This window comes from Rattus norvegicus, chromosome 5, assembly GCF_021556685.1.
Source record: "Rattus norvegicus strain SHRSP/BbbUtx chromosome 5, alternate assembly SHRSP_T2T, whole genome shotgun sequence".
NCBI classification, from domain to species: domain Eukaryota; kingdom Metazoa; phylum Chordata; class Mammalia; order Rodentia; family Muridae; genus Rattus; species Rattus norvegicus.
The window spans coordinates 105,150,217-105,168,345 of record NC_141538.1 but is presented as its reverse complement, the minus strand read 5'-3'; the positions used below and the strand labels follow the sequence as shown (position 1 = coordinate 105,168,345).

At 41.5% G+C, this 18,129-nt stretch overlaps 1 protein-coding gene across 13 annotated transcripts in view; it reads right to left on the bottom strand.

Annotated features, from left to right (window-relative positions):
- Window positions 1-18,129, bottom strand: part of Cntln (centlein) — a 274,806-nt gene that overhangs the window by 71,833 nt on the left and 184,844 nt on the right. For 8 of the 13 annotated variants that reach the window (NM_001438394.1, NM_001438395.1, XM_087550987.1 and 5 more), the window contains 1 exon segment: window positions 2,250-2,424. In NM_001438394.1, coding sequence (NP_001425323.1) covers window positions 2,250-2,424 — 175 coding nt within the window. 13 annotated transcript variants of the gene reach the window in all.

Genomic DNA, 18,129 nt, shown 5'->3' with positions numbered 1-18,129 from the left:
CTAGCTGGAAGACCGAGGGGGCCTTGTTAGTGCTCTCACCTGGCCTACTATGACAACATGAGGAGGCCTGGGGCCTTGTTAGGTATGAGGTAATGAAAGTCCCCTTCTCCTTGCTTGGCCTATGAAATCACACACCTACAAAGAAATGGGGCATCTCTCAGATGTTGACATATGTCCAGGACTTTTCTACAGTCTCCAACGATGTAAAGTAGATAAAGTCATTACCATTAGCTCCTCTGTGGATCCTCTCATAGTTTACCCAGATAGGGGGAGAAGGAAGAGGAGGAAGAGAAAGGAGAAGAGGAGGAGGAGGAGGAGGAGGAGGAGGAGGAGGGAGAGGAGGAGGAAGAGAAGGAGGAGGAGGAAGAAGAGGAGGAAGAGGAGGAAGAGGAAGAGGAGGAGGAGGAGAGACAAGAGCTTACTCCTTACAGATAAATGTCAAGGAGATCTAAGTACCTAACAGGTCTTCACAGCTGGAGGTGGAGGTGGAAGTGGAGTTATATTTTCCATGGTGTTTGGCTGATACATGACAGTGATTATGTAAAGTTTTCTGTCTTGTGAGGCTAATCTTCTCTTCATCATCTGGCTGGAAAAATATGTTTTATCTGGGTACTATTATTGTCTTTAATATTACAGTTTATAGGATACAGGAGTCTAAGTTGTCTATAATCCAGTATATACAAAACAACTCAGAGTTCAACACTATGTTGAACTTCAATTCTTAAGGTTCCTATCTGGCTTTTTTTCCTCTTCTTTTAAATTTCAGAATAGTTTGTATTAGTTTACATCTATCTTCCCATTTATTTAAGGGGAAAATTGATAAATTAGACCATAGGAGGGCAAAACTCATAGGAAAACGGTGTGTGTGTGTGTGTGTGTGTGTACGTGTTTCAATGAAATCCCATACCTAGCATATCACATACACAAGAAAAATTAGATAATTTGTGAATAAAATGAATAGACATGAAAATGGCAGTTTAGTGAAGAATTACAAATAGTCGATAACTACAAAGAAAAGGCTAGATATCTTGGTAACTACAGAAAACTACGGAAAACACTCAGGTGTAAACTTTAAATCACAAAGAAGTGGCTGCAATGGGAGAGCCCAACATACCAAGCTCTGAGATTCTATAACCTGCAGGTGGGTACTGAAATCCTCCCATACTTAGGAGAATAAAAGGCACCAACTGTAGTCTCAGATAATCATCAGCCATGGCAGGGAATTCATGTTTAAGCTCTTACTACAGAAATGTCCATATTTATGCATAAACAAAATAAACAAGGATAGTCATCGCAGCACTATTTGTGGGAAATGTGAAGTGAAGTTTCTCAAGTTCCAAAAATGTAATAGACAACAAAATCCTGCTTACAAGGCAGAAGTCAATGAACTCTGAGTGCAGTGGACACAAAAGACCAGGGCCAGAGGCTTTCTCTCCTACTCATAAGTCTCCAGAGAGGAGACTTCACCCTAACTTGAAGGGAGAAAAATGATAACGAGAAATAAGTAACTCAATTATAGTCAGGGGCTTGGTGAAGGAGTCTAAGGTTTTCCAAATGCACTGGCTCTCATTTGATTACTTTCTGTTAAAATCATTTGTAGATTTAATCATCAGGGTTTATATGTGCTTGTCATGTCAATGAGAGCTTGAGTTTCTTCTGTTCATGAGATCATGAGGCTGCACATATACACTGACAACTAAACAATGCAACCTATCAAGTATATGCAGAAAAACAGCCACAACAAAAAGCTTAAAAAACCTTTCTAAAGCTAGGATCTCCCACTATATAAACCAGCCGAAGCTGGCCTACTACTCTTGATTCTCCTGTCTCAGCCACCAAGTAGTAATTTCTGTAGAAACCATCTATTTATCATTGGTCAGGTAGCAGGAGCATAGAATGAACAAACAGCTTTATCACAATGGAAGCTAACAAAACCATACATTGCTTCATTTGTTATATTTTATAATCTTAAACACAACAATGGGCTTATTGTTATTTTTATCATTTCCTTTTCTTTGAGATAAGAGTATCTTAAGATTTATAAACCTGGTGTTTATTTTCATTTTCTTTGCAAATATAGCCAACAGGTGCTTGAAAATTATTCAAAAGTGGGTATTTTTGCTGTCTACTTTCTTGAAGACAATTTTTTTAGGGAGTCAAATTTAATGAGAGGTACAATGCATCACTTTGAGTTACACAGAAAGGACAAGGTCAAGAACAGACTGTGGCACTGAGAGAAGCTGGCATACCTGTGGGGCCTTGAGGTCCTCACAGGAGTATGTCTGCACTTCTTGTTGAGCACGGCTGTCTTCTGTTTGGTCAGTTTCCTTCTGGTTTCCATCATTTTCTATAGGCCTTATATTCTGGGATGTTTCCACAATAACTGTTCCCAAATTTTGAAAGGTTTGTGTTTCAGAATCACTGCTTAAAAAGCAAAACAAAAATAGAACAGTCAAAACAAAACAAAGAACAAAAAAAAGAGGAGAAAATGAACCCCAACAAGACAGACTTACATACGCACCTTCTCTAACATGATGATGAAATTGTATTATGATATGAATCAGATACAAATCTATACATCTAATTTAAGCATTGCTAACTTCTTACTATTAAGCTTAATTTAAACTTACACATTTCAAGGATTTCGTCAAGAACTTGATCCCTAGCATAACATCCCCACCAGCCCCACTTCTGAAGTGTTTCTGCAGAGCACCAGCTCCGGAAGCCCAGGGTGCCTCACTGCCAGTCATGGAGCCAGGGCACACAAGTTTAAAATGTTTTTTTTTCTTTTTACATAAAGTTTCCCCTAGAAGGTGCAAAAGTTTCACCTGTTGGGCTTTTTACAGTGGGCTATATTTCCTTCCTTATGACTGAGATAATATACCCACTATGAGCCAGGAACTATTGCCTATAACAGTGTTAAAGTGGTAAATAATAAAATAGGGGAAACAATTTGAAAACCATGCCTCCACGTACCTTGTGTCATAGCAAAAGTCTGGACAATAGAATCGAATAAGGATGAGTAAAGTGCACAGTACACTAATAGTGATGTGCTCGAGAGAAAAACAAGCGAAGCAGTGAAGAGATTAAATATTTTAAAGATCATTCACTGGCCACCACAGACAAGTATCTCACTGCAGGCAGACTGGAAGTCATTTCAAAACCAAATAACAATTTGGTCTTCCGTCTTCTTGAGCTTCATGTGGTCTGTGAATTATATCTTGGGTGTTCTGAGCTTTTGGGCTAATATCCCATTATCAGTGAGTGCATACCATGTGTGTTCTTTTGTGACTGGGTTACCTCACTCAGGATGATGTTTCCCATCCATTTGCCTAAGAGTTCCATAAAGCCATTGTTTTTGACAGCTGAATAGTACTCCATTGTGTAAATGTACCTCACTTTCTGTATCCATTCCTTGGTTGAAGGGCATCTGGGTTCTTTCCAGCTTTTGGACATTATAAATAAGGCTTCTATGAAAAAAATGTCCTTGCTTTATGTTGTAGCATCTTTTGGGTATACGTCCAGAAGTGGTATAGCTGGGTCCTCAGGTAGTACTATGTTCAATTTTCTGAGGAATCACTAGACTGATTTCCAGAGTGGTTATACCAGCTTGCAATCCAACAATGGAGGAGTGTTCCTCCTTCTCCACATCCTCACCAGCATCTGCTGTCACCTGAGTTTTTTATCTTAGCCATTCTGACTAGTGTGAGGTGGAATCTCAGGGATGTTTTGATTTGCATTTCCCTGATGACAAAGGATGTTGAACATTTCTTTAGGTGCTTCTTGGCCATTCCATATTCCTCAGCTGAGAATTCTTTGTCTAGCTTTGTACCCATTTTTAATAGGGTTATTTGATGCTTCAGGCCTTCTTAGAAGGAGGAACAAAAACACCCACAGGAGGGATTATGGAGACAAAGTGTGGAGCAGAGACTGAAGGAAAGGTCATCCAGAGACTGCCCCACATGGGGCACCAATACATATACAGCCACCAAACCAAAACAATATTGTATATGCCAAGAAGTACATGCTGATAGGAGCCTGAAATAGCTGTCTCCTGAGAGGCTCTGCAGAGCCTTACTGATACAGGTGCAGACACTTGCACTTAACCATCTTACTGAGCATGGGGTCCCCAATGGAGGAGTTAGAGAAAAGACTGAGGAGCTGAAGGTGTTTGCAACCCTGTAAGAACAACACAATATCAACCAAGCAGACCCCCCAGAGCTCCCAGGGACTAAACCACCATCCCAAGAGTACACAGGGATGGACCAATGGCTCCACCCACATATGTAGCAGAGGATGGCCTTGTCAGGCACCAATAGGAGGAGAGACCCTTGGTCCTGGCAAGGTTTAATGCCCCAGTGTAGGGAATGTCAGGGGAGGGAGGTGGGTGGGAATGGGGGGGAGTACCCTCATAGAAGCAGGGGGTTCTGGAGGGGAAACAGGAAAAGGGGATAACATTTGAAATGTAAAATTAAAAATATCCAATAAAAGAAAAATAAAGACCCATCATAAAACAACAACAACAACGACAACAACAACAACAACAAAATCTAGCAGGGCTATCAGCAAAAGAGAACTCTGATACAATGCCTAAGAAAATGAAAACTCATCCAACCACTGCCAAAATCAGCATAGAAATTCCAAAACTAAAACTAGACCTCTCATATGACTCAGCTAGACCATTCCTGGTCTTAGCCAAAGGACTTCAAGTCATTATGCCAAAGATAGACTTGCGCAATGTTATTACAGCACTACTCACAAAAGCTATGTTATGAAACTAAGCTGAATGTCCATCAACACAGGGATGGATGGAGATGATATATATGACATAAAGATGTGGGTTGATGTCTATATGCAGTTGAGAGCAGCTACAAGATAAGGCAAGGCCTGTGACTGGGAAGGGAAAACGTGAGAGAGGAGAGAGATGGGAGGAGGAGGAAGAAGACCTAAGGTGGAGAAGGAAGACCCAGATCTGTGTGGCTTTAAATAGCCACGGGTAGCTATGAATATCTTCTAAGGAATGGATTCCTACACGACAACTGTCTTGTTTAGGTGGGCAGCTTATATCAATATCGATTGGCTCTGAATTTATCATGTGGACTTTTTTTTTTTTATTAACTTGAGTATTTCTTATATACATTTCGAGTGTTATTCCCTTTCCCGGTATCCGGGCAAACATCCCCCTCCCCCTTCCCCTTCCTTATGGGTGTTCCCCTCCCAACCCTCCCCCCATTGCCACCCTCCCCCCACCAGTCTAGTTCACTGGGGGTTCAGTCTTAGCAGGACCCAGGGCTTCCCCTTCCACTGGTGCTCTTACTAGGATATTCATTGCTACCTATGAGGTCAGAATCCAGGGTCAGTCCATGCATAGTCTTTAGTTAGTGGCTTACTCCCTGGAAGCTCTGGTTGCTTGGCATTGTTGTACATATGGGGTCTCGAGCCCCTTCAAACTCTTCCAGTTCTTTCTCTGATTCCTTCAACGGGGGTTCTATTCTCAGTTCAGTGGTATGCTGCTGGTATTCGCCACTGTATTTGCTGTATTCTGGCCGTATCTCTCAGGAGCAATCTACATCCGGCTCCTGTCGGTCTGCACTTCTTTGCTTCATCCATCTTGTCTAATTGGGTGGCTGTATATGTATGGGCCACATGTGGGGCAGGCTCTGAATGGGTGTTCCTTCAGTCTCTGTTTTAATCTTTGCCTCTCTCTTCCCTGCCAAGGGTATTCTTGTTCCCCTTTTAAAGAAGGAGTGAAGCATTCATGTTTTGATCATCCGTCTTGAGTTTCATGTGTTCTAGGCATCTAGGGTAATTCAAGCATTTGGGCTAATAGCCACATGTCAATGAGTGCATACCATGTATGTCTTTCTGTGATTGGGTTAGCTCACTCAGGATGATGTTTTCCAGTTGCAACCATTTGCCTACGAATTTCATAAAGCCATTGTTTTTGATAGCTGAGTAATATTCCATTGTGTAGATGTACCACATTTTCTGTATCCATTCCTCTGTTGAAGGGCATCTGGGTTCTTTCCAGCTTCTGGCTATTATAAATAAGGCTGCAATGAACATAGTGGAGCACGTGTCTTTTTTATATGTTGGGGCATCTTTTGGGTATATGCCCAAGAGAGGTATAGCTGGATCCTCAGGCAGTTCAATGTCCAATTTTCTGAGGATCCTCCAGACTGATTTCCAGAATGGTTGTACCAGTTTGCAACCCCAACAACAATGGAGGAGTGTTCCTCTTTCTCCGCATCCTCGCCAGCATCTGCTGTCCCCTGAGTTTTTGATCTTAGCCATTCTCACTGGTGTGAGGTGAAATCTCAGGGTTGTTTTGATTTGCATTTCCCTTATGACTAAAGATGTTGAACATTTCTTTAGGTGTTTCTCAGCCATTCGGCATTCCTCAGCTGTGAATTCTTTGTTTAGCTCTGAGCCCCATTTTTTAATAGGGTTATTTGTTTCCCTGCGGTCTAACTTCTTGAGTTCTTTGTATATTTTGGATATAAGGCCACTATCTGTTGTAGGATTGGTAAAGATCTTTTCCCAATCTGTTGGTTGCCGTTTTGTCCTAACCACAGTGTCCTTTGCCTTACAGAAGCTTTGCAGTTTTATGAGATCCCATTTGTCGATTCGTGATCTTAGAGCGTAAGCCATTGGTGTTTTCTTCAGGAAAATTTTTCCAGTGCCCATGTGTTCCAGATGCTTCCCTAGTTTTTCTTCTATTAGTTTGAGTGTGTCTGGTTTGATGTGGAGGTCCTTGATCCACTTGGACTTAAGCTTTGTACAGAGTGATAAGCATGGATCGATCTGCATTCTTCTACATGTTGACCTCCAGTTGAACCAGCACCATTTGCTGAAAATGCTATCTTTTTTCCATTGGATGGTTTTGGCTCCTTTGTCAAAAATCAAGTGACCATAGGTATGTGGGTTCATTTCTGGGTCTTCAATTCTATTCCATTGGTCTATCTGTCTGTCTCTGTATCAATACCATGCAGTTTTTATCACTATTGCTCTGTAATACTGCTTGAGTTCAGGGATAGTGATTCCCCCTGAAGTCCTTTTATTGTTGAGGATAGCTTTAGCTATCCTGGGTTTTTTGTTATTCCAGATGAATTTGCAAATTGTTCTGTCTAACTCTTTGAAGAATTGGATTGGTATTTTGATGGGGATTGCATTGAATCTGTAGATCGCTTTTGGTAAAATGGCCATTTTTACTATATTAATCCTGCCAATCCATGAGCATGGGAGATCTTTCCATCTTCTGAGGTCTTCTTCAATTTCCTTCTTCAGTGTCTTGAAGTTCTTATTGTACAGATCTTTTACTTGCTTGGTTAAAGTCACACTGAGGTACTTTATATTATTTGGATCTATTATGAAGGGTGTCGTTTCCCTAATTTCTTTCTCGGCTTGTTTCTCTTTTGTATAGAGGAAGGCAACTGATTTATTTGAGTTAATTTTATACCCAGCCACTTTGCTGAAGTTGTTTATCAGCTTTAGTAGTTCTCTGGTGGAACTTTTGGGATCACTTAAATATACTATCATATCATCTGCAAATAGGGATATTTTGACTTCTTCTTTTCTGATCTGTAACCCCTTGACCTCCTTTTGTTGTCTGATTGCTCTGGCTAGAACTTCAAGAACTATATTGAATAAGTAGGGAGAGAGTGGGCAGCGTTGTCTACTCCCTGATTTTAGTGGGATTGCTTCAAGTTTCTCTCCATTTAGTTTAATGTTAGCAACTGGTTTGCTATATATGGCTTTTACTATGTTCAGGTATGGGCCTTGAATTCCTATTCTTTCCAGGACTTTTATCATGAAGGGGTGTTGAATTTTGTCAAATGCTTTCTCAGCGTCTAATGAAATGATCATGTGGTTTTGTTCTTTCAGTTTGTTTATATAATGGATCACGTTGATGGTTTTCCGTATATTAAACCATCCCTGCATGCCTGGGATGAAGCCTACCTGGTCATGGTGGATGATTGTTTTGATGTGCTCTTGGATTCTGTTTGCCAGAATTTTGTTGAGTATTTTTGCGTCAATATTCATAAGGGAAATTGGTCTGAAGTTCTCTTTCTTTGTTGTGTCTTTGTGTGGTTTAGGTATAAGAGTAATTGTGGCTTCGTAGAAGGTATTCGGTAGTGATCGATCTGTTTCAATTTTGTGGAATAGTTTGAATAATATTGGTATGAGGTCTTCTATGAAGGTTTGATAGAATTCTGCACTAAACCCGTCTGGACCTGGGCTCTTTTTGGTTGGGAGACCTTTAATGACTGCTTCTATTTCCTTAGGAGTTATGGGGTTGTTTAACTGGTTTATCTGTTCCTGATTTAACTTTGGTACCTGGTATCTGTCTAGGAAATTGTCCATTTCCTGAAGATTTTCAAGTTTTGTTGAATATAGGTTTTTATAGTAAGATCTGATGATTTTTTGAATTTCCTCTGAATCTGTTGTTATGTCTCCCTTTTCATTTCTGATTTTGTTAATTTGGACGCATTCTCTGTGTCCTCTCATTAGTCTGGCTAAGGGTTTATCTATCTTGTTGATTTTCTCAAAGAACCAACTTTTGGTTCTGTTGATTCTTTCTATGGTCCTTTTTGTTTCTACTTGGTTGATTTCTGCTCTGAGTTTGATTATTTCCTGCCTTCTACTCCTCCTGGGTGTATTTGCTTCTTTTTGTTCTAGAGCTTTTAGGTGTGCTGTCAAGCTGCTGACATATGCTCTTTCCTGTTTCTTTCTGCAGGCACTCAGCGCTATGAGTTTTCCTCTTAGCACAGCTTTCATTGTGTCCCATAAGTTTGGGTATGTTGTACCTTCATTTTCATTAAATTCTAAAAAGTTTTTAATTTCTTTCTTTATTTCTTCCTTGACCAGGTTATCATTGAGTAGAGCATTGTTCAATTTCCAAGTATATGTGGGCATTCTTCCTTGATTGTTATTGAAGACCAGTTTTAGGCTGTGGTGGTCTGATAGCACACATGGGATTATTTCTATCTTTCTGTACCTGTTGAGGCCCGTTTTTTGACCAATTATATGGTCAATTTTGGAGAAAGTACCATGAGGAGCTGAGAAGAAGGTATATCCTTTTGCTTTAGGATAGAATGTTCTATAAATATCCATTATGTCCATTTGGCTCATGACTTCTCTTAGTCTGTCTACATCTCTGTTTAATTTCTGTTTCCATGATCTGTCCATTGATGAGAGTGGGGTGTTGAAATCTCCCACTATTATTGTGTGAGGTGCAATGTGTGTTTTGAGCTTTAGTAAGGTTTCTTTTACCTATGTAGGTGCCCTTGTATTTGGGGCATAGATATTTAGGATTGAGAGTTCATCTTGGTGGATTTTTCCTTTGATGAATATGAAGTGTCCTTCCTTATCTTTTTTGATGACTTTTACTTGAAAATTGATTTTATTTGATATTAGAATGGCTACTCCAGCTTGCTTCTTCTGACCATTTGCTTGGAAAATTGTTTTCCAGCCTTTCACTCTGAGGTAATGTCTATCTTTGTCTCTGAGGTGTGTTTCCTGTAGGCAGCAGAATGCAGGGTCCTCATTGTGTATCCAGTTTGTTAATCTATGTCTTTTTATTGGGGAGTTGAGGCCATTGATGTTGAGAGATATTAAGGAATAGTGATTATTGCTTCCCGTTATATTCATATTTGGATGTGAGGTTATGTTTGTGTGCTTTCATTCTCCTTGTTTTGTTGCCAAGACGATTAGTTTCTTGCTTTTTCTAGGGTATAGCTTGCCTCTTTATGTTGGGCTTTACCATTTATTATCCTTTGTAGTGCTGGATTTGTAGAAAGATATTGTGTAAATTTGGTTTTGTCATGGAATATCTTGGTTTCTCCATCTATGTTAATTGAGAGTTTTGCAGGATACAGTAACCTGGGCTGGCATTTGTGTTCTCTTAGGGTCTGTATGACATCAGTCCAGGATCTTCTGGCCTTCATAGTTTCTGGCGAGAAGTCTGGTGTGATTCTGATAGGTCTGCCTTTATATGTTACTTGACCTTTTTCCCTTACTGCTTTTAATATTCTTTCTTTATTTTGTGCGTTTGGTGTTTTGACTATTATGTGACGGGAGGTGTTTCTTTTTTGGTCCAATCTATTTGGAGTTCTGTAGGCTTCTTGTATGCCTATGGGTATCTCTTTTTTTAGGTTAGGGAAGTTTTCTTCTATGATTTTGTTGAAGATATTTACTGGTCCTTTGAGCTGGGAGTCTTCACTCTCTTCTATACCTATTATCCTTAGGTTTGATCTTCTCATTGAGTCCTGGATTTCCTGTATGTTTTGGACCAGTAGCTTTTTCTGCTTTACATTATCTTTGACAGTTGAGTCAATGATTTCTATGGAATCTTCTGCTCCTGAGATTCTCTCTTCCATCTCTTGTATTCTGTTGGTGAGGCTTGTATCTACAGCTCCTTGTCTCTTCTTTTGGTTTTCTATATCCAGGGTTGTTTCCATGTGTTCTTTCTTGATTGCTTCTATTTCCATTTTTAGTTCCTTGAACTGTTTGATTGTGTTTTCCTGGAATTCTTTCAGGGATTTTTGCGATTCTTTCAGGGATTTTTGCGATTCCTCTCTGTAGGCTTCTACTTGTTTATTAATGTTTTCCTGTGTTTCTCTAAGGGAGTTCTTTATGTCTTTCTTGAAGTCCTCCAGCATCATGATCAAATATGATTTTGAAACTAGATCTTGCTTTTCTGATGTGTTTGGATATCCCATGTTTGTTTTGGTGGGAGAATTGGGCTCCGATGATGCCATGTAGTCTTGGTTTCTGTTGCTTGGGTTCCTGCGCTTGCCTCTCGCCATCAGATTATCTCTAGTGTTACTTTGTTGTGCTATTTCTGACAGTGGCTAGACTGTCCTATAAGCCTGTGTGTCAGGAGTGCTGTAGACCTGTTTTCCTCTCTTTCAGTCAGTTATGGGGACAGAGTGTTCTGCTTTCGGGCGTGTAGTTTTCCTCTCTACAGGTCTTCAGCTGTTCCTGTGGGCCTGTGTTTGAGTTCACCAGGCAGCTTTCTTGCAGCAGAAAGGTTGGTCTTACCTGTGGTCCCGAGGCTCAAGTTCGCTCGCGGGGTGCTGCCCACCGGCTCTCTGTGGTGGCAGCAACCAGGAATACCTGCGCCGCCCCTTCCGTGAGCTTCAGTGCACCAGGGTTCCAGATGGCCTTTGGTGTTTTCCTCTGGCGTCCGAGATGTGTATGCAGAGTGCAGTCTCTTCTGGTTTCCCAGGCGTGTCTGCCTCTCTGAGGGTTTAGCTCTCCCTCCCATGGGATTTGGGGGCAGAGAACTGTTTATCCGGTCTGTTTCCTTCAGGTTCCGGCGGTGTCTCAGGCAGGTGTCCTGCAGCTCCTGGGCCCTCCCCCACGGGAGCTCAGAGGCCTTATACAGTTTCCTCTTGGGCCAGGGATGTGGGCAGGGGTGGGCAGTGTTGGTGGTCTCTTCTGCTCTGCAGCCTCAGGAGTGCCCACCTGACCAGGCGGTGAGGTCTCTTTCCCACAGGGTCTGGGAGCAGAGAGCTGCTGCGGGCCGGGATCCGCGGGTGTGGGACTTCCGGTAAACACAGAACGTGCCCGGTCCTAGAGGAATTCTGCCTCTGTGTCCCGATTTCACCAGGCAGCTTTCTTGCAGCAGACAAGTTGGTCTTACCTGTGGTCCCGAGGCTCAAGTTTGCTCAAGGGGGGCTGCCCACGGGCTCTCTGTGGCGGCAGCAACCAGGAATACCTGCGCCGCCCCTTCCGTGAGCTTCAGTGCACCAGGGTTCCAGATGGCCTTTGGTGTTTTCCTCTGGCGTCCGAGATGTGTATGCAGAGTGCAGTCTCTTCTGGTTTCCCAGGCGTGTCTGCCTCTCTGAGGGTTTAGCTCTCCCTCCCACGGGATTTGGGGGCAGAGAACTGTTTATCCGGTCTGTTTCCTTCAGGTTCGGGCGGTGTCTCAGGCAGGTGTCCTGCCGCTCCTGGGCCCTCCCCCACGGGAGCCTAGAGGCCTTATACAGTTTCCTCTTGGGCCAGGGATGTGGGCAGGGGTGGGCAGTGTTGGTGGTCTCTTCTGCTCTGCAGCCTTAGGAGTGCCCACCTGACCAGGCGGTGAGGTCTCTTTCCCACAGGGTCTGTGAGCAGAGAGCTGCTGCGGGCCGGCATGTGGACATTTTTTGGGGGTGGGAATTTACTGTTATAAGTCTGATTGATAAATTTCAAACTTCTAGAGTTTTGATTTTATTGGATTACTGGGAACTCTGACTGAGCAGAGTCAACAGCAAGAGAGCCACGAGATAGGCGCTTGTTACGTGGGGCTGCCTTGGCAATGACCCGCCATGGGAACTAGAATGGTGGTGGGCATTGTTGGGACTAGCCATGGTAGTGAGAGTGATCGTTGCAGGGCCCATGGAGTAGCTGGCAGTAGCATAGGATGGAAATTGGGAACTCAGCGAGTAGGTGGAGACATTTCAAGAGCTCTGGGCCAGAGAATCTGCTGATAGAAACACTCCGCTAGTGCCATGAGGCCTGCTGGTGCCAGTACTAGCATGTCATGGTGATCTTTTTAAAAAAATTTCCTGCTACATATGGACTATATAAGGAATTCCTTTCTACCATGAAAAATGAAGTTATATTTTTGAAAGAAAAGGGATATAACTAGAGACAATCACTGAATGATAAGTCAGTCTCAGAAAGCCAAATCTCATGTTTTCTCTCATTTACAAACACGATTTTACACTATCTGAAAGCATGTCTGGCATGATAGTTGATGAGGTGGTCTGACCAAAAATGCACCCCTCCACTGGCTCATATATTTGAATACGTATTCACCATAGAGTGAAAACTATGGAAAGGATTAGAAAGATTGGGAGGTGTGGCCTTGGGGATGTAGGTATGGCCTCGTTGGAAGAAACTTGTCTCTGAGGGTGGATTTTGAGGTTTCCAAAGCCCAAGCTTGGCTCAGTCTCTCCATGCCTGCTGCCTAAGGATTAGGATATAAAGCTCTCAGCTTCTTCTTCACTGACCATGGCTGTAATGGATGTTGTTGGTATTTGCTTTTGTAATGACTTCCATTCTGCCTGGAGTGAGATGGCATCTCAGTGTAGTTTTACCTGCCCACCTCTCTCAATGCACCATGCCTGCCTGCATGCTGCCACACTCCCTGCCATGATAACAATGGACTAAGCCTCTGAAACTGTAAGGCAGCTCTGAATTAAATGTTTTCTTTAATAAGAATTGCCTTGGTCATGGTGTCTTTTCACAGCAATAGAACAGTGATTAAGACAATAGAAGTGGAAAATTTAGGGAAAAACAGTGAAGGAGAGAAGGGATGGAGTATGTCCCAAGCATATCAGAGAGTTGTATGAAAACATATATTCACCATTAAAATTATTTTACAAAGAAAGCAACAGAAGTTTTGAAGTTGAAGAGGATATAATAACTTTTTTCTAGATACAGTTAAACTATTTTTACATAGATTCATACTCATTGAGACATCTTTAGGAAAAAATTCATGCTTGTCCTAATTTTCCTAATCTAAATGATTTTGAGATGCTATGCTGCCTTAGTCTCTCTTGAACATGTTCTAGGTTATGCTGATGTAGCAATAGGATGAGAATTAAATTCACATACTAAGAACAGTACACAGAAGTATCACGTTTGCAGGCTAAAACTGTGTAAGTCTCTTTGGCATGTCTATTCTAAAATAGACTCATACAATATTTGTACGTATTGACTATTAAATACCTTTTTTTTCCAGAGTAGTCAGACAATTTTTTTATTGCTCACACAAGTTTATTTTCTGTTTTCTGCCAAGGATATTAGCACTATAAGACTGAAGACTGTATTTTTTAAGCACCTGATGTGTACTTACTAACATGCCCATAGACAATCAATAAAATATTTAACAATGATCCTCCCTGTTACCAAATTTAATTGCTCTTCAAGTTCTGTCTCTGGTTCTGTTTTGCTGTTCCTTGCATAACAACAGACATTTTTGTACTCAAAGTAAACTGTTCTGTAGTTTTATGTTTAAGTGTATCTTCCTAGTCTGATGAGATCTTTGGAAATCATGATTCTACACTGTAAAGTTTTTTCCACCTCTTACATGCTGAAGTGTCTCTATTTTCTGTTTTCTGAGTGCCATTTTTAATGGCAAAATTGATAAGCATATTTTGTTGGGGTTCACATAGATTGTTGTGTTTAAAATGAGATGAGATGGGGCTGGACAATAGTCACTGGTAGAGCACAAAGTTAACATGAACACAGTCCTCAGGATGGGAGGAAGCTAGAGAAAAGGACATAGATCAGCCTGATAAAAATTTTATTTTCAAGAACCAGGCAGACTTTCAGAAATCAGTTGTTGTGGAGGTTGCGTATGCCTAGCTTAGGGAGTGGTACTATTTGGGAGTGGGGCCTTGTTGGAGTAGGTGTGGTCATTTGGAGTAGGTGTGTCACTGTGGGAGTGGGCTTTAAAACTCTCACCCTAGCTGCCTGGAAGTGAGTCTTCTATGAGCCTTCAGATGAAGATGTAGAACTCTCAGCTCCTCCTGCACCATGCCTTCCTGGATGCTGCCATGCTCCCATCTTGATGATAATGGACTGAACCTCTGAACCTGTAAGCCAGCCCTAATTAAATGCTGCCCTTATAAGAGCTGCCTTGGTCATGGTACAGAATGGTCTTTGGGGCAGTACTAGAGAAGCAGCATAGCTAAATGGATGGCAACACATTCCACACAAGAGGTAGGGTATACTTGTACAGCCGAGACACCCGAGATACAGATGTCCCTCCCCGGCAGGAAGAACTAGCAGTTCAGTGTGGCCAAACAGCCTGGTTAGGAAACTGGACAAATGGTGAAATGCGTGCCCGTGTTGGTACAACACAAGTAGTGAGGGTGGGCCGTGTTTTCAGAAGAAAGCTACGATGAATTCCCAATTGATTAGATGTTGGAAATGAAGACTGGAATCAAATCAAGGATGAGTCCAAGTTTTCTTTTGGTATAAGTGAAAGAATTACCATTATTTCGGAAGAGATTTTGTGTGGGGAATCTCAGGAGTATGATTAGGAAATGAGATTCAAAGTATGATGTTAGACTGTTAGCTCAATCTTAAATTCATGAGTGAGGAGTACTATGTATATTTAGATTTTGGGATGGCTACAATAACAGCATTAGTTAAAGATGTAAGGATTATGTTAACATATGAAATCACAAAATGTCGATTTTTTTTTAAAGTTTAAAACCCAAGGGTTTGGCCTCTTAAAAACCAAATGGGAGGAATCGGGAAGAGAGAACAGTAAATGGCCCCATTATTGAATGTCACTGATGGTGCTGTGGTGGAGTGTCAATCATAGTGCTATGGCTGACTTTCACTGAAGAGACTGGCTGTGTTAGTGACTATCATATACAAAGTATAGCATGGCAAAATGTAGAAATTAACTCTACCAAAGGATACTGACAGGTCAAATGAGGCAAGGACTCAAAGTTACCTTTTGTGTTTCACAATGTGGTCATGATACTGAAAAAATGTTCTAGAAAAATTATGAGGTATAAAGAAATGGAAATAAAGAGTAAAGAATGCTTTGAGACATTGCAGCCAAGGGGAACCAAGTTAGCTAGATACAATAGTAGTGACAGGTACAGCCTATCTTCTGATTTCCAGACTTGGTTATAATTCCACCTCAGTTGGGGTAACTGATGTGGCTAATACAGTGTGCCGCTCTGCTGACTGGCAATACTGTAGACTGAGCAGCTCAGTGTATACAGTCTAGTTACTGCTTCCACAACAGTAGTGGGAATCTGAAAAGGAAACTTATTTTACCTGGGGAATAGGATCCGTGCTTTAGCGTTGTTGGGATAAGAACAATAAGCAATAACGATCTGGGAGGGGAGCATTTGTTTCAGGTTAGAGTCCATCATTGAGGGATGCTGGGGCTGGAATTCAGGGAGGGGATCTGGACACAAAACTACAAGGAGTCCTTATTACTGGCCTGCTCCCAGGCTCAGATTTAGGTACTTTTCTTACATAACCTAGGGCCACTGCCCAGAGTTCATACAACCACAGAGGGATGAGACCACTTATAACAATTAGAAATCAAGAATATGCCTCACAGACACGCCCACAAGCTACCCTGAGAGAGGCAGTTTCTTAACCGTCAAGTTAAGACAACCCATATATATCATATATATATTCCCATAACGTCAAGCTGACAACCAATACAAGCTATTCCAACCCTCAAACTACTAAGCTCAAAGTGATAATGATGAAAGGCGAGTCTCTAGTGAGTTACTTGGCTAAATGTTTAGAGAGGACAATATAAGATCTATCTTAAAACTAAGCCCTGATAGCAATTAAATGAAAAGAAATGTTTTTTTTTCTGTCTTTTTTTTATTATTATTAACTTGAGTATTTCTTTTTTCTTTTTTTTTTTTTTTTTTTTGCCTGCTTGGGCATATTTATTCATTGCCACCTGGTGGTAAATAAGAAATATTATGAGGAACAGGAGAAGGAAGAAGGTGAGAAAACAGTTGTTAGTGACTCAGAATGGCAATCTCAGTTCAGAAATGTGAAACAGAGTTAGTCACTGAAAACATGGCAACAGAGATAAAGCCTGCTCATTTTGGCTAGGATAGGCAGCAGGGAATACAGAGAAGTCCTGCGCTTTTAGGATGCTCAATTCAGGGCAAAGGTGGACTTGCAGAACCTTCCCTTTATTTCTAAGAACACAGTGGAGCCATAGACTATGTATCTAATAATAAAGAGGAAAAGTGGGACCACAAATGGCACTTTAAAATACAATTACACAAAGGGAAGATGATTGCAAATGAGCTAAGCACAGTGCCAGCCATACAGGCTTTCAAAATAGGTTAGTCAATTTGAGATCAAGTTTCTTTCTTTTTTTTTTTTTACATTTTATTTTTTTTTATTAACTTGAGTATTTCTTATATACATTTTGAGTGTTATTCCCTTTCCCGGTATCCGGGCAAACATCCCCCTCCCCCCTCCCCTTCCTTATGGGTGTTCCCCTCCCAACCCTCCCCCCATGCCGCCCTCCCCCCACCAGTCTAGTTCACTGGGGGTTCAGTCTTAGCAGGACCCAGGGCTTCCCCTTCCACTGGTGCTCTTACTAGGATATTCATTGCTACCTATGAGGTCAGAGTCCAGGGTCAGTCCATGCATAGTCTTTAGGTAGTGGCTTAGTCCCTGGAAGCTCTGGTTGCTTGGCATTGTTGTACATATGGGGTCTCGAGCCCCTTCAAGCTCTTCCAGTTCTTTCTCTGATTCCTTCAACGGGGGTCCTATTCTCAGTTCAGTGGTTTGCTGCTGGTATTCACCTCTGTGTTTGCTGTATTCTGGCTGTGCCTCTCAGGAGAGATCTACATTCTGTCGGCCTGCACTTCTTTGCTTCATCCATCTTGTCTAATTGGGTGGCTGTATATGTATGGGCCACATGTGGGGCAGGCTCTGAATGGGTGTTCCTTCTGTCTCTGTTTTAATCTTTGCCTCTCTATTCCCTGCCAAGGGTATTCTTGTTCCCCTTTTAAAGAAGGAGTGAAGCAATTAAAAGAAATGTTAATTAAAGACATTTATGGAACAGTTGGAGGGTGGACAGGGAGGGGAATAAAATCTGGAGTATAAAAATAAATAAATAAAATTTTAAAAAGGACATTTTCTATACTCAGTATCTTCTGGCTAGTGCCATAACTAAGCCTAAAACAGACTATTCACTGCTCTAAATAGTCTATTTCTACTGTATGATATCATAAGACTAGAAAATTCCCTGATATAGTTGATTATCAAATATCCTTTGCCAGAAAATGTGCCTTCTACTCTGTGGAATGGTATCTAAGATATCATCAGATATGTAAGTCGAAGGATGGTGGCATTCTTAAAGTTCAAAGGAAAATTGCATGCACAAACCAATTTTCTGTTACCAGGTAAACGACTTGATGGCACTTATGGTGGAAGAGGTCACTGTGATCACCCAGAGGCTAAGGGGCTGGTTAGCTCCTCTGGACATCCTTGTCACACTGAAGGCTTGGAATTTCCTTCTGTTCAATACTAAATGTGGCCAGGAGTCAGACGAGTTTTAGTGAGAAATCAGTTGTTTTAGACTCAAGCAAAGCTTTAGCATGTACTGTCACAACAAGCTAGTTT